This window comes from Siniperca chuatsi, linkage group LG15 (assembly GCF_020085105.1).
Source record: "Siniperca chuatsi isolate FFG_IHB_CAS linkage group LG15, ASM2008510v1, whole genome shotgun sequence".
Lineage (NCBI taxonomy): Eukaryota > Metazoa > Chordata > Actinopteri > Centrarchiformes > Sinipercidae > Siniperca > Siniperca chuatsi.
Window position 1 is genome coordinate 10,891,670 of NC_058056.1, and position 22,401 is coordinate 10,914,070.

The following is a 22,401-nucleotide window of genomic DNA, read 5'->3' on the forward strand; positions in this document are numbered from 1 at the left end:
TTGTGTTTGGCCAAGAATCATTTTAACATTTATTTCTGTCGTGTTTTGTCCCCAGGCATGCAGAATGCAGTCCGCAGTGGGATGGGTCTCCTTGGCATGCACCCCACAGCTTCCCTCACCCACCCGCTGCATCAGTCTGGTCTGGCTGGACAGAGAATGCCCGGCCTGCTGCCTCTGGATGTGCGACCTAACCTCCTCCAACCTGGCGTAGCCGCCCGCTTCCCACTCCTCATGCAGCAGGGCCCCGTCCAGCAGGCTGCTGGCCTCCTCGACAGTGCCCTCCAGGCTCATGCCCGTGCCAGGGCTCCCTTCTCTCAGCTGGACCCCTTCAACAGGGCCCCCAACCTTACCAATGAAAATGTATCCAAGACGGAAGATGAGTCTTCTTCTGGGGCTGATGAGGGCAAAGACCAGGACTACCGCTTCCCGCCAATGGAAAAGCAGAGCACAGGCCTGCTGAGGACCCCTCCGCCAGAGCACAGGGAGCCCCTTGGAGGTGGTGGTGGAGCAGGAGGTGGTGTAGGAGGCAGGCCTCCCTTGCTCCAGACCCCAGGGACTCAGCCAGCCAGAACTAGCCTAGTGGGACGCCTGCAGGCTCTTGCAGGCTTCACTCCTGATAATCGCTGGAACCAGACCAGAGGGGACTTTGATGAGCGAGATGGAATGCGAGGAGGCCTACAGGCCCCAGGTGGTCCAAAAGGCTTCCAGGAGGAGCGCCCCACAACTGGGCAGAACTTCCCCAGCCGCTTTGACAGCCGTCCTGGGACAGCAGGAGGAGCAGGAGGAGCAGCTGGAGTTCCGGGAAATGCTGGAGCTGTTGGGGGGCCACAGGCCTGGAACCGTAGTGGTGGTGCCACAGCGCCTTTTGACAGTGAACTAAATCAAGACCTTGATGACCGAAGACGCTCGTGGGACAGGCAAAGAGACAGAGATGAAAGAGATTTTGACTTCAGGAGGGAGATGAATGGTAACCGCCACAGCCGAGAGAGAGAGCGGGAGAGGGAGAGAGACAGGGAGCGAGGCCGAGACCGCACCAGAGAGCCTGAACGCGAAAGAGACCGCGACAAAGAGAGAGACCGCGAGAGGGAACGTGAACGTGGGAGCTGGACACCTCTTCTCCCTCTACCTACACCTCTGCTTCCAACTCCACCTCTTAATCCCAACCTGTCCCTGAACCAAGGCAAACTGCTTGCGCCACTCAAATTTAACCCCCAGATACAGCCACGGTTCCAGTCCCCACTGCCTCAAGCACAGGCCAAACCGTCTCTCTTGGGTCTGAATCAGCCGCTGCCTCAGGTTCAGATTAAGTCTCCACCTTCATCACAGAGCCAAGCAGCTGTGCCCGAGCCCCAGTCAGAAACCCCAGCTCCGTCTGAGACACCTCAGGCACAGTCACCACCCTCAGCCCAATCACCTGACCCATCATCTGACAACAAGGGTCAGAGCCAGTTGACTGAGGCTCCCACCGAGGCCGAGTCATCACCACAAACCCCTTCTCAAACAGAATCGCCATTCCAGCTCATGGCCCAGTCCCCCTCCAAAACCACTTCTTCTCCAGACAGTGAGACCCCAAGCCAGGCCTCACCGCTGGTTGAGGCCTCATCCCAGGACTCACCTGTGGCCTTCACACAAGCTGCCAGCCCCCCTGAAGAGACGACTCACTCTCTGGAGGAGCAGGAAAGTCCACAGAAGGATGAGGAGTCGTCACAAGAGAGTGCCTCCTCACCCCAACCCCAGTGGGGCAATGTACCTGGGATGGACAATAACACTGTGGCTGAACCCACACCTGAGGCCTCTCCTGAGCCCTCTCCTGAGCCCGCTCAAGAACCCTCCTCCAATTCTGTGCTCCCTGAAAGTGAACCAGAGCAGCAGCAGGAGCAGCTTGACTCTCCTAAGGACGTAGACAATGAACAGAGTGAGCCCATGGAGGAAGCTGCGAGTCAGCCAGTGGTAGACACTGTCACAGACACTGAGGGGACATAATCATCACTCAGTAGGTAAAAGATCATTTTGTAAAGTTGTCTCTTCTTCTCTGTACTCATGTCAGCAAACCACCACCACCACACGGGAAATGGCGAATACTGACTCACATCAGTTATTGTCTGATAACCAATAACAAATGATTTTATCTTTCACAAATACCAGTGTACTTATATAGAAGGCTCGTTAGCTGATTTATTGATAGATAATTTTGTTTGTGTTTTATTTGCTTTTTCCTTTTTTAAGTTGTAATGCCACCCCACCCGTTTTAATTAATTCAAGCTTGGCGAATTTTTATTGAATTGCCTACCAAAATGTTTCAATTGTATATGGGGAAAATGAGCTTTGACCTTCCTATGGAAGAGAGTAAGAAATCCTGGCTCTTCAACAATGGATTGAATACAATACACACAATACTTGAAAACGGCAGTTGCTGGCCCCATTTCTGTCTCCTCCTCTTTTAAAATGCTGCTGCAAGTTCTCAATGAATGCTTTTGTGGTGTCCTGCAATGCTTTCTGTTTCTAGGCAGAACAAATAGCCTGCATACAGTGAGACCAGTACAGCTGCTTATAATTGGGAAAAAAGGAACATTTTTAAAATGAAAACATGAAAATGTTGTATCCCCAAAATAAATGTCTGTAATTTGTTTCCAATTATACAGTGAACACAAACAGAAATTTACATGCCAGGGGGAAGAAAAAGAAAATGAACAGAGGGATGTTCTGATGTTGGGTACATATTGTTTTAGTTTGAAATAAACATGCTTTGTCTGTTTGAAACACATGCTTTAGGACTGTTTTCTGACCCAGGACCAGTGGAAACTAAGACTGCTTTACAGACTCGTACACATTGTGTGCTGTCACTTCAGTCGATTTGATGTTCTCGTAACTCAAGTTGCTGCTTTACCATCCATCCACAGAGCACTTTGTTGGATGCAACCGTGGGACTAGTAGTTTTTAGTTTCTGATGACTTTCCCTTAAGCTTTTGCTGGGTGACTGTTGAGGATGGGATTGTGCCTTTTTGAATGGATTTGTTGTTCATGATGCTACCCAACACTACTGTGTGATGTACACCAGACTGTGCGTGCAACTCAGTTTCAGACAGCTCTATGAACACAATGCTACCTGCACAGAATTGACTGGCCTACCGTTTGAAATGTAGCTGGGCAGTTTGTACAGCACTCACCTTGAGGAGAACAAGTCTATATACTCCATCGTTCTGTGCATGCAGGCCTGTAGCCATGTTTTAACCTTCCTGTCTCTCTTGTTCATTTCATACTTTCTGTTGAGACATACTACTAGAAATCCATAGTATGCTGTTCTCTCAGACCAAATGTCTACTACAGGAGTTGTGATGTTGAATAAAAGTTGAAGGTGCATCAGATTTTTACCCCTCTTATTGTCATGAATCCTGACTCAGGCCGATCAGATGAACTCTTGCACACACATCAACACTGCCGCTTCAAACTGAGATAACTAATACCAGACACATGTTAGTAATTTAAACCAATGAAAATGTAAAGAGATTTTGCGACATACATATCTAGTATACCAGGTTGTGTATTTAGATAAATATCACATATCCATCTTTCTAAGTTTCTAAAAAAATAACTAGAACAAAAACATCGAAAGACACTGACTATTTTAGATATATTTTTTAGTTTGCTTACTCTCAGGCAAGCATAGAGACCAGCAATAGAAAAATATACTTATGTCCTGAGAAAAACTCCCATGAGACCTGAGATGCTGAACAAAGGTCAATTCCACGCTGTCAAAACACTGCAATATACTCTATTTCACACCTAGCAATAAAGGTGTAGATATTTACCAAATGTCCTCTTAATTCGACTGAAGCAGTCGAATTATTTGCTGAATCCAATCCCCCATCTCTCTCTCACATATATATATATATATATATATATATATATATATATATATATATATATATATATATATATATATATATATATATATATATATAGCAGCCATCTGGCACTTACCTCAATAGAACAAAAGGGTAGGAGGGAATATACAAATGAGGGAGATGAGGAAGTAGGAGAAGATGCTGCCCCCCCCCTGGCTTTGCCAGAGACCTGGCTGCTAAAGCTGGAGGAAGTGCTTACTCAGCACATGCTAGCACGATGATCCCTCTCTATACTCATTTATGGTCTGGCTAGTGTCAGAAAAGACCAGCTAGAAGAAATTATTTATTAAATTTAAACCGTCACCAACATCATGGTATCTACTGATGCCATTTTGGCGCTTTTTATTTTTAGAAAGAAAAAAAAATGGGAGAAGAGCAGCTCAGTGTTACTGCACAATGCCTTTACCTCCAATTAAACATGAGTTTAGCCTGCTAATCCAAATGTTAATACACAGAAAACTAAATATTTAATAGTTTGGCTCTGGATTTAGCATATAGAGACCTATTAGATGATAAAGCTGAGTTGAAAACATCCAGTTGTGTGTCTCCTAGTGTATATAATAGGTCTATACATTTCTAGCTCTCACCTGGCTCCCAAAGGCCCAGCCAGTCAGCCATGTCCAGCCTCCAGCTGACCTCCCCACAGATAGATTTGACAGGCTGAGACTTTGAATCAACCACTATCTGCCCTGAAACAGACATACACATAAACAGCAGTTGGCTAGCTCTCCCTTGGACAGCAATGAAAATAAATCCTCACTCTACGGAGGGCTAGCATCCTTCAGTTATTTATCTGTAACAGAATAAAGGGCATGTTTGCTAATGTAGGTTGTTCTAATTAGGAGTAACAATAAAACAAAATATCTACATTTGGATCTCGCTATCAAATAGGGCTCAGGGATGGATTAGGGTTGGATTTTGTGCATTTCTTTCTCTGCAAGCCTTGCATTAAAGCCAGTGTAGCCAACAGGCACAGGCCTTACTCAGTCTGAGTCTAATGGTGGTCCTGTGCCAAGCCATTTGCACATCATTGCCATGTTATACTCCATATAAACCATGGGAACAAAGCAAAGTGGGCCTGACCTTTAGTTGAGGATTACCCCAGCACGGGCAGCTAACGAGAGCTTCTAAACCATAATGGCATGGAATTATAGTGCACTGCTAGTCCATGCCCAGGTGGTAATGCTAATGTGTGGTTTTTACTGTAGGTCAGAGACAGAGAAGTTCCCTGCTGTGAGGAAGTCAATTAGACAGGATGATGAGGGTTAAGATTTAGCTTGTAAATGCGTTTCAATATGATGTGGAGAAATCAGAAATCTCCTAGTCTGATATGGACTGAAGATGTCCAACTTCAAGGCATAATTTACTCTATAATGAGCATTTTTAATTAGTTTTGGTTATATAAGTGGACTAGTGGTTCATTTCCACAACAGATATTGTGCTGTTGTCATTAAATGGACCACACTGTGTGTGTGTGTGTGTGTGTGTGTGTGTGTGTGTGTGTGTGTGTAGTGTCAGTACCATGTCTGACCATTTGAGGTCAGTGTGGTATTGCAGCACTCTTCATTATGGCAGACATAGGAGTGTGCTCTGTGCAGTCTGGGTTCTTGGAGTGCCACAGCTCAAAATCTGCAGTGCTCACCTCTCTTACCTTCCGTGCTCACTTTCACTGAGACAAACAAAAGCCCACCAGTGACATGGCAAAGTATATCTACACATGAAATTCCCTCCTTTCAAACAACAACAGGCTCAGTGTAAAGATAAGAGCATAGAAAATTGCTGCCATGCAGAATTTTCATGGTACCAGCATGCTGAAATGAATTCATCAGATACCTCTTTCCATTCCTTTTTCAGATCGATACAGGAGTGGTGTGATAAATGGAATGAGGTCCTTTCAGTGTGAGACTTGGCCTGTTTCTGCAGCTTCTCGGTTGCTGCATTCTTAATTGATTAAAGCTATTGATTAGGCCTTCCAAAGCCTCCAGACTAAAATCAGCCTCTATCTGCCATGGCCAGATACCCAGATATTTGCAAGTGGTGGAGTCTGTGCCAAGCGAAGAGAGACAGTGTCTGTGCTGGTGTGGCTGCTCACACGAATACATGAGCACAAGAGATTGAGTTAGAGCAAAAAACAGAGCCATCTATCTTCCGTCCTCCTAGTTATGCAGGAGAGGAATCCCCTATCTCGGCTCACACTCGGCAGCCACAGTAATTACTCACCACTGTGGGAGTGTGTGTAAGTTTCCTCTGCCTTCAAGAAGCCACCGCCTGCCTGGCTCCCCGTTATCAGAGCCAGCAGACTCTTCGAGACTGGGCCGAGGTGTCCAAAGTTCCCTTCACCCAGGAACTTAGTCTCGTCAGGAGAGGCAACAAGGTCACAGAGTTGTACCCCCACACCACCACAGTGTGAGTGCAGGAAGTTAGAGCAGCGGCCCTGGAGCTGGTTGTTGGTGGGGATTCAGTGGCTTGCTCAAGGGCACTTTAGCAGGGTGTGTACTTGCCAGCATTCGGGCTTAAACAGAAGTTTTCAGGTTCTCACTTGCTGCTCTTTTAAGCTCCAGTAGGAATGTTAATTCATGCAGCCAGAGGGAGTCAATTTCTTACTTTTTAAAATAAGAGAGGTAGAGAAAGAATGCACAACACTCTGCAGGAAAATATGAAGCTGTTGTTGTGGCCGTGATGGCCTTCATCAAATATAAGAGACAGAAAACACAGGAAATGAATAAGTAACTGGTGATTAGCATTCAGTCATTTGCAGGTGTATTTAAAGAATATCCTGCGTTCTTGTTTTGTATTTATTTATTTTCTGCTGTCTGATGGTTTCTGTAACTGTACTTGAGTTCATTTTCATTGTGTCTTTTTTTTAATTTTGGGCCACGCCAGCGGTCTGTCGGTCAGTCGGTCCATTTCAGTGAAATGTCTCCCAAACAGTTGGGTGGATTACCAACCAATTTTGTGCAGACAAAAATGAATCACAACCCCATCGACCTTCACAATACTTAGTGTACTACTACTACTATAATAATAATAATAATAAAACTTTATTTATAGAGCACTTATCAAAACAAAGTACAAAGTGCTTCACAACAAGAAAAATAAAATAACACAGTGAATGACGAAATATAAAGAAATAAAACACATGAAATACAGAAAAGCAATAAAATAAACAGTAAAATAAAATCCAGTTCAGGTAAAATCAGGATATGCTTTCAGATAAAAATGTGTTTTGAGACGAGATTTAAACGAAGACACTGACTCAGACAACCTAATTTCTTCGGGCAAGTTGTTCCAGAGCCTCGGGGCCCTGATAGCAAAAGCTCTGTCCCCCTTAGTTTTCATCCTGGACTCAGGAACAGACAGGAGACCCCTGCCCGAAGATCTCAAACTACGTGAAGGTTCATAAGGGATTACAAGGTCTAAAATATAATCTGGGGCCAGGCCATGAAGAGCCTTAAAAGTAATTAACAAGATCTTAAAATCAATCCTAAAACCAACAGGGAGCCAGTGTAAAGAGGCAAAAACAGGTGTTATGTGGTCATACTTCTTGGTCCTGGTTAACAGCCTAGCAGCTGAGTTTTGTACAGTCTGTAGTCGTGTCAGAGTTTTTTGATTAAGACAAGTGAACAGGCTGTTACAATAATCAAGGCGTGAGGAGATAAAAGCATGCACAACAGTTTCTGCATCACTAAGATTTAAAATAGATCGTATTTTTGCAATATTTCTGAGGTGATAGAAACATGATTGGACAAGCTTAGTGATATGTTGCTCAAAACATAAATTGCTATCAAACAGGACACCAAGATTTCGTGCAACAGGCTTGATATGTTGTGACAGGTTACCAGTGGATGGCAGTATTTGTTTAGTGATGTGTTGGGGCCCAATAACAAGGATTTCAGTTTTATTTGAGTTGAGCTGAAGAAAATTTATCGACATCCAATTTTTTATGTCAGACAGGCAGTCCTGCAGAGAACTCAGCATACTAAGGTCAGTGGGCTTGACAGGGAGGTACAACTGTGTGTCATCCGCATAACAATGAAAAGAAATACCATGTCTGCGGATTACATCAACCAAGGGAAGCATGTATAAGGAGAACAATATTGGTCCCAGAATTGAACCTTGAGGCACACCATACTTGATATGGGAAAAGGATGACTTGAAGTTATTAATGCTAACACAGAATTTCCTATTGGACAGATAAAATGCGAACCAGTCTAGTGCAGTGCCAGATATGCCCACCCAGTGCCTCAGTCTGTCTAAAAGAATGCCATGATCAATTGTATCAAAGGCAGCACTTATGTCCAACAGCACAAGAATTGAACACATGCCTGCGTCTGCATTCATTAAAAGGTCATTAGTGACTTTGAGAAGGGCTGTCTCAGTGCTGTGGTGTTGACGAAAGCCAGATTGGAACTTTTCAAAGGTATTATTGTTTTCCACAGCAGCAAGGAGCTGCTTAGATACAAGTTTTTCGAGAATCTTCGAAATAAAAGGCAATTTGGATATTGGGCGGTAGTTATCCAGGAGGGTGGGATCAAGCCCAGGTTTTTTTAAGACTGGCTGGACACAAGCTGTTTTAAAGAAATCAGTGAGCTGTTAAAAATAATTTGTAAAAGGGGCGCAATACAATCCATAGCTTCCAATAGAAACCTAGTTGGGATTTTGTCCAGGGGGCTGGAGGATACTCTCATAAGAGACATGATGTCTGCGAGTTCGGGCAGAGTAACAGCAGAAAAATTGCTCAAAGAAGCCCTGAGCGGGTGATCCACATCTAAAAAGGCAGGATTGGGGGTGATATCAGATCTTATTAACTCCACCTTTCCAACAAAGTGCAAAAGAAACTTTTCACAATCAGCATCACACTCAGCAGGGGCACAAGGAGAGGCTGGGTTAACTAACTGATCCACAGTCTTAAACAGGAATCTGGGGTCGTGCTGATGGGCAGAAATAAGTGCAGAGAAATGGCATGTTCTTGCATCCTTCACCATCCTGTTATAAAGGCGTAATAACTCTTTCATGGCCACAAAGTGGACCTGGAGACGTGATTTCTTCCATCTGCGTTCTGCTCTTCTGCAATTCTTTTTACAGCTTTGAATACTGTCATTTAACCATGGCTGTTTTCTAGTCTTTGAGTTTTGTCTATTTTTAAGAGGAGCTATGAGATCTAAGGTTGAAGAACACAGGTAGTTAAAATAATCAACCAAATCGTTGGTGTTGGAGGAATCGGGAAACACACTGCCCGGTGAATTGAACAGTGTACAGAATTTTGAGGCACTCTGCTCATTAAGGACGCGTGTATACTTAGAGCGGGATAAGACAGTACTGGCAGCCTCTAATTCACAGTTGAAAACAATGCATAGGTGATCAGATACAAACATGTCCCTGGTTTCCACAGATGGGGTTTTCAGGCCCAAAGTAAAGACTAGGTCTAAGGTGTGGCCACGGGAATGAGTTTGGCCAGACACATGTTGTTGTAAGTTGAAAGAGTTAGTGATATTTAAAAAAACCAGCAGCAAGGGCATTAGAGGAGTCATCAACGGGCGATATATAATAGCAAATATGACTGGGAGGGGGCCACCAAGTTTAAACATGAGCTACTAGTGTATTACTACTTTGCATTGATGAAAACACTGATGATTTAGTACAAAAATGACAAGTAGTACCATACATGTCATATATAGTTCATGCCTAAATGTTCAGATACAAGATTAAGTGTCTTCAACCATGCTAACGACTCTGTGAGGCTGTACATTGGGGCCCTAAGCTAAATGCTAACATGTGGATGTTTAGCATGTATAATGCTTACTATGTTCACCATCTTAGTTTTGCGTGTTAGCATGCGAACATTTGCTTTTCATGGCAATCCATCTGATAGAAGCTGTGATATTTCAGTTTGGACACCGATTAAAGACTGGTATTGCCATCCTTAGAGACATGCTGCTAGCTAAACATATAAAGTGTATTTCTACGTAGCTCATTTTCACATCTTTGCTCACGAGAGATGCACAAAATCTCACAAATGACTTAACATGTTGACATGATGAAATATGTAATACTGCCACACATCCCATCACAACATGATAAACTCCTCTGATGTAGGTTGCCAAAGACCTTTATTTTGACACCACCCTGTGGCCAATTATTACATTTGCTTCACCATGAATGCTAAAAATCAAAAACAAATGTTGGACCTCAACTTTTGATCAATCTAACAGTTTGAGCATTACAATCTCACAGAACCGCTATAAGTGTAGATGTTTCTTTCTGAGGCACCATAGTGATAGGCGGCAGAGGCTCATCAAATCCAGACTTATTTCTAGATAATGCTATTGAGTGTTGCTCCACTTTTGTTTTTGAAGGTAGCAACTTGTCTCATTTTTTTTCCTCAACTGTCATGAGGATATTTCATTTCATCCTCTCTGGGGGCGAAAAAATATTCTGTGGCAAGTGTTTTCTTTTTTACGGCATGCCAGGAGCAGGAGGAGAGAAAGCCTGTGTTTGCCAAGTCAGTGTGTATTTGCATACTGAGGAGGTGCATGTGTGTGTGTGTTATCAGTGGTCTACATGCCTGTCACTGAATACCTTTTCCACCACACATAACTAACTGTGTGTGTGTGTGTGTGTGTGTGTGTGTGTGTGTGTGTGTGGCAGTGTGTCAGCAGTGCCACCGTGCAACTAGAATTCAACCCATTAGTGCAAACATGGTTTACACAGGCAGAGACAGTACATTCACATTTTAGGACTGATGTCTACAACTCTTGTCTCTGTTGTTAGTCCCTAATCTTTCCTGTTAGTGGCCCCATTTCAAAACACAAATATCAGTAAACATACATCATCTGTTTACATGTGACTATCTGCCCAAAAATGTGTCTCATTAGAAAAGCTCTGTTAGCGCTTCTGCTTCTCATCTCAAACTGTCTGCGCTTATTATGGGGTTGGGGTGGGGTCATCGGGCCATAGGAGGTTAAAGGTCACCACTGCTGGAGACACAGGGAGGAGTCTGGGAAAATGCAGGAGAGGGTAGTCAAGGAGACGACAATGAGCAACAAACACCTTTCCTGATCTTCAGAGAGGATCCAGTCATGATTCACGGCAGACGGGGTGTTGTGTGTTTGTGTGTAATCTGGGTGACAGGGGAGTTTATTAAATCTGCCAACACAAACGAGGAATATGTGTGTGTTTGGGGGAGGAGGTGAAGGAGGGGTAAGAGGGGAGATATGCAGGGAGGGAGGTGTGCTGAGATGCTGAGCAAGTGGTGTGAGTGTTTGACAGCGCAGCACATTGTGCCTGGAAATGGAGGAAATGTTAAAACATGAAATGTATCAGTAAAGACAGGCAGGTACGGGCTGCAGCCTCCCGCTGTCAGTCTTACCTCAGCGCGGCTCTCATTAGAGTGGGGGCATGCACATATTGCAGTCACACACACTCATTTGACCAACTCCCGCAGCATTTACATCAATATTCTGATTATGTAGTCTCTCATTCTTGCACTCCTCTGCATAAAGCCTCAACACACACATTCACACAGCCATAATATGTTGCAGATATTTTATATCCACCTTGTTCTCATGCAGTCTGTGTCGCCTCCAGTCACGTGGCTGTCATCATGTGGAAAGAAGACCTTATAAAAGCTGGTTATTAAAGGCTGACTCAGCTTCTTCCTGCAGATGTGACACCTGGTTCATCAACCGCCAAAACAAGCCTCATTGTTTCCATTACTTTAGTGTGTGTGTGTGTGTGTGTGTGTGTCTACCTGCCCACACATGTAACTCTATTTGTTCGCCCCCGGTCTCCTTTGCTCCCCCTGTGCTGTTTGTTAGCGTGGTGCAGCAGCCAGCTGCTAATTAGTCCTGAAGACCTCCTTGTTGTCTGCCTGTGTGTTTACGATGGTTAGAAACAGATTCCCTCCTGAGACTCGGAGGCATCACTCAGAAGTGTGCGCAAGAGACGGAGCAGACTATGTCAAATTAAAAAGATAGGAAATTCCTGACTCACCAGAATCATGCCGGAGAGGGGGTGGGGGGTATAGGAGGGAGTTGACAGAATTGTAAAGATCAAGGTACTGTGATCAAACCTGATGGTGTCTTTTACTGATGTCTCTGAACCGTGTGTTTATCTCTTACATCCAAATGGAATCACATCAGATGTTTGAAATCGAATTGGACTGACTTGGGGGTTTCGAAGGTGGAAATTAAAGTTCTTTTGAATAAAGCTGCCTCCTTTTTAGGCCAATATTATACACAATCTTTTTTTTTTTAAAATACCCTCCTCATTTACCTCTACTGGTGCCTGACCATGCAGATAGTTTGGGTTTTAGTTGCACAGATTTTGAGAATTGGAGATGAATGGAATTTCATTTGTGGCACTTACAGAATTGAAAAATTACTTTTAAAAAATTCAACAGCCTCATCTATTTGCAGAAACAGTTTCCCATTTATTTTTGGTTATCCACAGAACACCCTGTCAACTGTTTTCATGGACTATTTAAGTGGAAATTAGTTATATTCTAATGAAAACTGTTCACAGTGAGCATGAAGCGATCCTTTTTTTACATTTAGATATTTTTTACGCACATATGCCCAAAGTATTATGCAGCATATATGCAGACATAATGCAAAAGCCTCTGGAACAGAATTGAGACGGTTATGTGCGACATATCTCAAACTAAATAAATTGTTTTAGTCACATTAGCAGGACTTTTTTTTTGCCTTGTTCACAAGTTCTCCCATATATACCTGTTTAAAAAAACATTATTGTGCTTTTATATCAGATCTCCCCTTACATGCACAATAATGAAACCAAAGCACAAGGAGTGGCATCATACTGCAGTGCTGTAAAAGACACGCTGGCTTTGATCCTGATAACTGAAATGAATTGATTTTGAAGAATCCAGAATTTTGGAAAGAGTAAAAAAAAACAAAAAACGGTTTGTGTAATTTTTTTTTACCTTTTTTCTTCCTGTTAGTTGACACTCCAACAGGCCATGCAGTATTCTTATCCAAGATTCCATGCAGAAATATCAGATTAGTGGCTAATATCAGCTTTTTTAAATACAAGGCAAATGTTGGAAAATGAACATTTTATCAGCCTAATACTTAATACCATGAGGAAAATAATTGCACTGCAAAACATCTTCATAAACATCTTTAATAAGACACTTTATATATTATTGAGTCCAGAAATCAGATTTTCTTGGAACAATTACGTGTTTCCAATACAAATCAACTTGTTTCTTAATTCGAGTGCAGAGATCTACTTTTTTCTGTCTTGTTTCACAATGCTTATTCTTTGAAAATTCCTGAAATGAGGGGAAACCTTGCTGTGACCGGGTGGAATTATCCCACCCCAGACCCATTTACGCAATATAGTTTTGTTTCCTTAAGTGTCCCAGTGGCTAAATTTGATCGTAAATAGTTGTTCATCATACATATTTGTTATGAATTGGTTCTTTATAGTTGGAAAGTACTATCTTTAGACACACAGAAAGTCTTTTATATTTCATTTCAAACCTCCCTCCTGCCACTCCTCCAATCTGTTGAGTGTGTGTGTGCGTGACTTTGTCAATATCACCCACGAGGGTTCCCCTGCCACCCTGCTGATGGGGATTAAACATTCATGATCATGTTTATTAATGACCAGCAGGCATCAGGGATCTTCGGGCTGTCACACACACATAAGCAAATACACGCATTTTTTTTCACACTCACACACATTTGCACTTTCTCTCGTACATCTAAGCAATCTTCCTCTCCTTCACACTCTCTCTCACACACACACACATACAACCTCTTCCTATTATCCCACCCACACATATGAGATACACAGACACGCTTTCTCTCTTATACACACACACACACACACAGAAAGAAAAAGCACACACTCCTGCCTGAAAATGCTACAGCACATTCATGAAACACACACTCCTGAATATATCTCCCTCGTCTGTCTTCATGTTGTTTAATTTGGTAGTAAGGTCTGAAGTGTGTGTGTGTGTGTGTGTGTGTGTGTGTGTGTAATATGGATCCGCTGGCCCGTTAAATAGAAAAAGAACAGATTTCCTGTCTCCATGTCTCTCTGGACCGCCGTTCTGAACTCTCCCAGGGGTGGAGGGATGGACTGAGGACCTCGCTGAGAACATCTGTGACGGCCGGCCCCAGCAGAGACTGCAGTGTGACAGGGCCTATCCACAGCAGATGTCACACCAGTGTGTGTGAGAGAGAGTGTGTGTGTGTCTGTAATCAGAGTTGAGAAGTCCATGACCTAGAGAAGATGTAGAGGAAATACTCTCACACTCTCTTCCTTCCTGTCCCTCTTATCATTAGTCTTAGATGTAGTTGTAAATAAACATGACCAACAGTAGATGATCTTCCTATAATTATTATTATAAAATAAAATCTGTAATCCTTTTGTCTTTACCCTTTAACTTGGGGACCATTCGTCCTCTTTTGATGTGATATATAAACTATACATGCTTTGCCAGCCTTTGCAAATGAAATGACAATGAGTGATGAGCAGAGGAGCGCTGATGCTGCACATGCTATTCTCTCTTCCCTCCGTCTCTCCGTGGTTGGACTTTCCCCTTCTTTCATTCCCCCATGCTTTCCCCTCATTCTTTCGCTCTGCTTCCTTCCCTTATCCTTTTTTATTCCTCTGACCATTTGCCTCTCACCTCTCTGCTCCTCTAACTCTTGTTCTCCACTCTCCATTCTCTCCTAGTTTTTTTTTTTTTTTATTCCCCAGTGAAGCGTGTCGCAGTCTGGGCACATTCCCTGGTAACTGAGCCTCTCAATGGGAGCTACTGCCTGGTTCATAAAACTAAAAATGCTGTTTTAAAAAAGGACTTGAAGGTTATTTTTAGGTTTTAATTTCCATCATTTCCAGAGAGGCTATAGAGAGCAGTAAATTACCCTTCAAACTGGGGGGAATTCACCTTAAATGAATGCACCCTTTTAGAGGGAAATCTCCAGTTAGTTGGTCCTCAACCTGTTATGATGAGAGCATAGACTATAAAATTACCATGTCTCCTTGGTCAAACCGCTCGTAACACTTTTATTTTCTGTCTTGTGCGTAAAAGACAGAAAGTAAAACAGAAGTTTTAGAAACTGTTAAGAAAAAATTAAGTCAGTTTTGTGTAGATTTGCTCAAATTTGCTAAAAGTAGCATATTGTTTTAAACTGTTGGGGACTACTTTCTCTATTTGTGCGTGGTTGCATCTGAGGTAGCCTTAATGGTATTTTATTCAAAAATAGCTTTTTGCTGCTAAAATGTCAGTCTTCTTACTTTGGACAATGTTCCTTTTTGAGCACAGTGTATGCCAAAGAGAAAGAGAATGCCAGAAGTAATGATATGTCAGAGAAACGTGGATGAGTTTGAAGTGTGCACTGATGTACAAGAGACACAACAAGAGAGCCCTGCATGTACAGTATAATTCAGTACAACATCCCTGCAACGAATGCTGCCTCTGCGAAGCTGTTTATGTTCGGTTTGAGTCAGACAAGTAATGCAACATTGAAATTAGAATTAGAAGTCAGAAAGTGTTATTCCAACAAAACTTGAAGTTGAAAATAAATTCAAGACAGGAACCAGTAATGACCTCAGTGGAGAAAGCAGAGGAGGGTCAGGGGGTCAGTGCAGAGGGCTTGACAAGGTGAAGGACGGAGTCGTAGCTAATGAGTAAGCAGGCCGTTTGGCCTCCACCCTTTCTCTTCCCTTTCTTTCTCCACCATCTTATTCCTCCCCCCATGCCCTGAGTGTCACGTGGGACTCCAGGGAGAAAATGAGAAACATGAAATCTGGCACTCATCTTGAGTGTAAGAGTTACTGTGTTAGGAAGGTGGGCCTGGTCAGACCAGACCATTCTGGGCCAGGATGGGGGGTAAAGTGGTGGAGGCAGAGAGGGCAAAAGAGACTGACAAGCTGCCAGGGAGTGGACACAGGATGGGGGAGGGGAAAAGCGAGGGAGAGGGAGAAGAAGTGGTGGATCTGGTTTTCAGGTGCACCAGTTAAAGGATAATTCCCCGTTATTGCAACTTGGATATTTTCATAGTTTTGGTGCCATGCCGACAGTGAGCAGGTAGGAGTCAGTATACGTCTACATAAACACAGGAGGTGGACAAAATAACAGAAATATTTCATATGAAACAAATAACTTTCATCATCATATCATCACAGCACATCATCATAATTACAAGCTCAGCTACACAGGCAAAGTAACCATTGTACCAATTAGTGGTGTGTGTCAGTTGTAAAAGAGGCCCAACAATCACTTTTTAATGAATGCTTTGTGGTTTATTTTATATGGGATGTGGATTCATACATTTTTAAAATTTAATATTAACCTAATATAGCTGATGTAGCCACAGTTTATATTTGGAACTGTTTCAGTTGAGTAACTACATACTCATCTGCTGTTCACTTCAACCTCTATACAAACGGGCCCAATATTGTTTCAAAAGATACATTATTTGAATCTATACAAAACTAAGATTTGTCTGCATGGAATTTGACATTTTTTCATTCTCATTTTTTCACTGTTGAGATGAATCCTGTTATGCACATTTGATTGACACTGTGCTTAAGTGTTAACTTGGAGCACTGGAGTCCTAGATACATACAATTTGCTTGGTAAATTAACCTTCAGCTAAACTGCCAAATCAAACCGCTAAAAAAACATCCACTGACAAGTCAAACTTCATCAACAGGAATAAATCAATTGATAAAAAATGTAAATCTGTTAGAGAATAATTATTAGTTAGTATTATTATTAGCAATAGGTTATTAGTTCAGAACAAAAGCGGGCCTGGAGCCCTGACCTGACATAAAAGAATGTTGTTCATGTGTAATGAACATGGCCAGATTAACCTGCTAAGGGGCCTCAGGGCAAAATAATAAGCTGTTGGGCCCCTTTAAACCCTCCATTCCTTCCACTCTCTGTGCATTTTGTATAGTTTTTATATGCCATAACACTGGCTCCAGGTTTACTGTGTGGTAACTTGATTAAATTACATTAATTTAAAAATATGCAACTACAAAACTAAAATAATGAAACAAGACATTTTCAGTAAAATGAACACAAACTATTTGACACACAGTAAGCCTGGAGCTTTCAGGGCCCATTGAGTTCCTGGGCCCTGCAGCTGTTCCCTGCTTTGCCCAGCTGGTAGCATCAGTATGAACTCAAATGCTTCCCATGCTTCTTATAGAAAGCTCCAAAATCCTGTCACCCACAGTTTAGGATTTGTACAGCAGCAGCATAAGATGACATAAAGCTCTTTTGAAGGGGCTATACTTCATATCATATACAATTTGGTGTTTCAATTATTTTGTCCACCACCTGTACATGCAAACACACACTCCCAGTTGTCTCCTGAATAGTGGATGCTCTGCCATTTCTATGGAGAGGTTACCTTTATACATACACTTTGTTGTCATATCAAACATGCATGCGCACATTCATACACACATCACAGCACATAGGAGAACTAATCTGATTTCACAGCCCAAATGAAAAGAGTCTCACATGCACCATTAGATATTATTAGCTAAATAGGCTAATAGGTAAACACACACACACACACACACACACACAAAGGGCTGCTGGAGAAAACACAAACACCAGGGGAGACCCACTGCTGCAAAATGGAAACGTGTTGAGTGCTTTTCTTTTGTTCACAGCTCTCCCACATGAATACACAGTCCAAGAAGCATGCCTTTTGAAATGGACCTAAATAACTGAATATTAATCTCACCTTATCACATGAATTGGTCCATTCTCACAGGTCTGCAGTTATTCTCATTGTGAAATTGACATTTGTTAGCTACTGTTGCCACACTCGCACGGCACATATGCAGTTCACAGAGATAACCTAGATTTTCCCATTCTAAATTTATAGTCATTTTACTTTATTTTATTTTACTGTATAATATTTTACAGGCTGAAATGACAACTGACGCTGGCAGATTTTACTATAGTTAGCTAGCTAGCTAGCTAATTAAGCTAATTTTAGCTCCATGAGCTGGGTAAAAACACTGTCTCCAGGTGATTTTATTTTCCAGCTGACTTATTTTAAAACAAGAAGCCTGTCCCAAATTTACTCTTGATGGCTACATACATGATATTGTGCTGAAAGACATGGAATTAAAGAAACAGCACTTTGCTTGTATTGCAGGGTAGATAAAAATAGCTAGTCCTCGTATTGTAAGTATTATAAGGACAAATGTAAGATCAAAACATTTGTTCATACTTTCAAACAGTATCTTTTCATTTTTAACATCAAAAAGCCAAGGCTTTTAGGATGAGGACAAACCGATGTGTTTGGCAAACGTAATGCTATCTCGGGTAATGCTGGCTGGGGTTGCTGGTGTGTAAACTTCCCCAAATCCAATTAATAGCAGGACAGAGCTGCTAACATTAGCATTAACTTTGATAGCATCGGGACCAGCTTCCACACAGTGTACAACAAAGAAACAAGCTAATGTAGTTAGCTAATGATATTGGACATGCTAACGATTGTGGCTTACTTTAGAGCGGTAGAATCCATTCCTTATGGTTTTTTTTCTTGTTTTTTGTAAGGGCTAAAAAAAAAGACGCCACTCTCCAAACTATGTTGAGCATCGCTCTTACTACAGCCCCATGCGCACCACTTCAAATGTGGAGAAATCAAAAGCTTGACAGACCTGCCATAATAGCTGAAGTTTATCCCCAAGGAGACATTAAAAACTGCTTATGAGCCTAAAACACAGACACAAACTTGGAAATGTAAGCTTACCAGCACACAAACTAATCCACAGTTGCCATGCATGCCTCCACGGGGCCTATAAACAAACCAGTCCAGACAGTTTGGGGGGGGGTATCAGATTTCCATTAACAGCTCCAGGTCCTACTTTGTTTAAAACCAGAGCTGCCAGACAGACAACTGCCTCGCTCGGGTTTGGTGCTTTTTGTCGCTCTGCATCGTACTGGTAGGTGATGATTTTATGGGAAAGACCCAGAGCGGCGTTTTAGTGTTTCTAATAAAGAAAGTGAAATGAGCAGATTTTAACGAGGCAATTTTAACAGCCCTGTGCTCTGCTCCCTTCACATGGGTGTGAAAGTGTTTCTCAGCAGGGAGCGAGGAGGTAATGGGTGTGGGAACGTTACCTTAGTGGGCGGAGGGATAATCACAGTCCTAGTGGAGCAGTAAGGGCCCATTTGTTTCTAACACTTTCTGGGGATCCACAGAGGCCAGCAATATCACCGTCATAGCTACATTAATTGATGAAAAGGTAACTGTGTGGTTGAATGTTGTTGCAATTAAAGAATGTAATTAACACGTCTCTTATTTCCAGCCCTTAACTTTCTACTCCAAGTTGTTTGTGTCTGAACTTTGTGGCTTGTTTTCAGTTTATCTGTTGCCCTTATTGAATTAGAATGAGCAGAATATAGCTTCAGCACAGCCCAATACAAATCACATTACACTTTAGAGTGAATGATTGCATTTGGCTCATTGGAATCAGCCTTTGCCATTTTCTGTATAGAGCTTTTGATTTTCAATGTACGTTTGTTGCCTTGTAATATGCTATTCTCAGACTCAATTTTAGCTTATGATAACTCAATCAAGTGTCCTTGTGTTTGCTCTGGATTCTCCTCCACTGGCCTCCGTCTGCAGGGCTGTGGTTGTAGTCATTCGACCAGGAGTGAAGAGATTTGAAGCAGCTTAAATTGTCGCTCCAGCCCAGAGCTGCAGACTGCTTCCTTATTCTCTTTCTGTGAGTCTATAAAAGACAAGGCTTGTCCAGTCCTGATCTTTCTTTCATAAAGGAATCTCCCCGCAGTCTCTCAATCATTTATATCCTTTCCTCTCTCTCATGTGGGATATATTTGGCTACTTACATACTCTCAACTTTGTCATTGTCAAATCTGCCCTACATTCAGTAAAAGAAGATGTAAAAATGGGCACTCGTGTGTTTTCTTGGATGCATTTTTGGATCGAGGTCTGATGTAATGCTGACCGCACGTTAAGCTTTCCAACATCAGTCCATCAGTCATATTTTCTCTCTCCATGTTTGGACATGGTGCAGTGCCACCGTGTGCCAGACTTGACACGGCCTGATGGGAAGACAAACATGTTTTTTTAGGATAAGCAGATTTTTTTGTCAGTTGCTGCAGAGTCACTTGTTGCAATAGCCAGAGAGAAACAATGTTTTTGAGCTAATGTAGGTGGGCAGTGTTGCCTGAGAGGAATTGGTAAAATGTAAAAATTCAGTGCAGCTAAAACATTGGGGCTTAAAGGGATAAAGACTGTTGATCATCGTGTTTTCTTTGTGTAGCGATTTGGTAAAACTATAGAACAGATTTCAGTATTTCACACAACAGATGCTCATATGAATCCACAAAGCTTATCTGAGCGAGCAAGCATTGGGTTATACCATAGACTGAATATGTGAACATATTCTGATGTTGGGTTCATGCAGTGAAACTGACGTGATCGTTCTCTCCACGCCAAACGACATAACTGTTGGTTCATGGTTGCAACCCAAAGACAAATGCAATGTCTTTGTTTTAAGGGGTAAAAGTTGAGCATACTGCCATGTTACAGTAGGTGAGAATATTATGTGGGAGTGAATATGAATGCTGCCCTGTAGTGACACTATTCCACAACACCTTGCAGGCAGTTTCTGCACATCACAATTCACAATTCACACTTTTTATGCTAAATGCCCACAAGTGCCGTCAGATAAGCACCAACAAGAATAAAATCACATTAGAATTAGGCAGTGGTTAGATTCCCATTCATTTAACTGCTTCTGGATGAATGTGTGTTTATATACCTTCACTGCCTGTCTTTTCTTCATGTTTCATGCAGTACATTTCAACCAAAGACAAAAAACAAAGAGGAATGGAAAATATGAAGAAAAACAATCTAAATATTTTGTATCTGAAAAGCGTTTCTGCTGTGTTATGTTGTTGATTGTTGCCTGATCCCTCAGGTTTATCCTGTGACCCTTTAGGGGGTTCCTGATCCCTAGGCTAGGAAGTACTGCTGCACAGTGTATTTTTGTTTGATACATTTTGTATGAATTGATGCTGCGCAATTTGTAAACCATTTTCGCAACCTCTCCCTTTCTTTCTGTTTCTTGCTTTCGTCAGCTTCTTGTGTGAACCTCTTTAAGTGTTCCAGCACAATCTTGGATCATCTACACTGAACTTGCTTGGGATTTCTTTTTTCCAGAAATGACCATGATGTCTGATTGATACCATGACGTTTTCAGAGAGGTTCAGATATCCTCTAACAACCTCAGTGAGCTTACCTTGAAATGATTCATTTTTCAGAGAGTAATGATTTCAAGTAGATGGAAACAGGCATTCATCAAATGGCTGTCTCAATCTTTTCTCCACACACAGGGACACCACAACCAAATTCAACTCCTCACTCTGTCACACCCCTGTGATAGTTTCTTCACCTAGAACTCAAGTAATCAACAGCTCAGGAACAGCCAGGCCCCCTCCCTGCTCAATGTTGCTCTCTCCTCTCAGTAATGACATATCTGTGTGGCAGACAGACAGACAGGCAGTCAGACAGACAGATGATGCAGTGTGTGGGGGACAGATCCATCACGTGTGGTTTCCCTCTCCAATACATCCATACAGGTTTGTATATCCTCTGATAGCAGGCGCAGGCCGTTCTATCAAGCATCTACCTGCTCCATCAGCCATCACCTATAACTTCTACTGCTAGATTTATTTCTGCTCAAAATGAAACCATGGGTTTCTGCTGAGTAATTTTCACGGGTCTACAGTTCAAGGAATTAATTCAAAAGGCCATTGTGTAAGACTTTTATTTTTTTTACAGAATTACATAAAGGTCTGAGGTTTTTATCCAATACTAATGAAATCCCACATACAGGAAGGTAAATCAGGGGCTTTAAGTGCTCTGTGTGTCCTTTAAAGACCAGAATAACACTGGCGTGAGAGGTTGGCTGCTGTGACACACAGTTCACTCGTTGTCGTCATTGATTTCTCATTAGTTAGGCCCTCAGGAGTCTGCATGCTATCACTTGGATCAGATCTGTCGTGTTCAATTAAAAGCCTTTACAAAATGGCTTGGCTTTTTCATACCTTCTCTTCACTCCTGCCCCTTCTATCGCCTTTTGGGCGTAAAGATTTCCTTTGTCTATTGTGTGATCTGCTGCGGTCGCCTCTTTGTGGTTGTGGATGCTTTAATGTCGGCTGCTGTATTTAGAAACAAGTAAGGAGTTGTTTGAGGGTGTGGCGTGAGTGTGTCTGATTATGGCCCTTCCTTTGTCCCACATACACACACACCCACACACCCACACACCTTATGACAACTCCTTCCTTGTGTTTCTGGATGCCGTCTCACATCCAGACAACCGCAGAGCATCTTCCACACCAGCCTGCCAGCCTTTGAAACAACTGTACGAGACAATTTTCTCCCAGCCACAGCGAGCCATTAAATGCTACATGACAAATGAGGGTGGTAATAGCATGTGGGCACTGAAC

The 22,401-nt window shown here is 42.4% G+C and overlaps 2 protein-coding genes across 3 annotated transcripts in view; both read left to right on the forward strand.

Moving 5' to 3' along the window:
• The window catches only part of scaf8 (SR-related CTD-associated factor 8), a 30,247-nt gene extending 26,882 nt beyond the window's left edge, over positions 1–3,365 (forward strand). For both annotated transcript variants that reach the window (XM_044168008.1, XM_044168009.1), the window contains exon 20: positions 56–3,365. In XM_044168008.1, the coding sequence (XP_044023943.1) occupies positions 56–1,983 (1,928 nt within the window). In that variant the 3' untranslated portion in view covers positions 1,984–3,365. The remainder of the gene's footprint in view (positions 1–55) is intronic.
• The window catches only part of tiam2a (TIAM Rac1 associated GEF 2a), a 94,211-nt gene continuing 73,788 nt past the window's right edge, over positions 1,979–22,401 (forward strand). The window contains exon 1 of the mRNA XM_044168005.1: positions 1,979–1,997. The gene's annotated coding sequence lies outside the window, so the exon portion shown is untranslated. The remainder of the gene's footprint in view (positions 1,998–22,401) is intronic.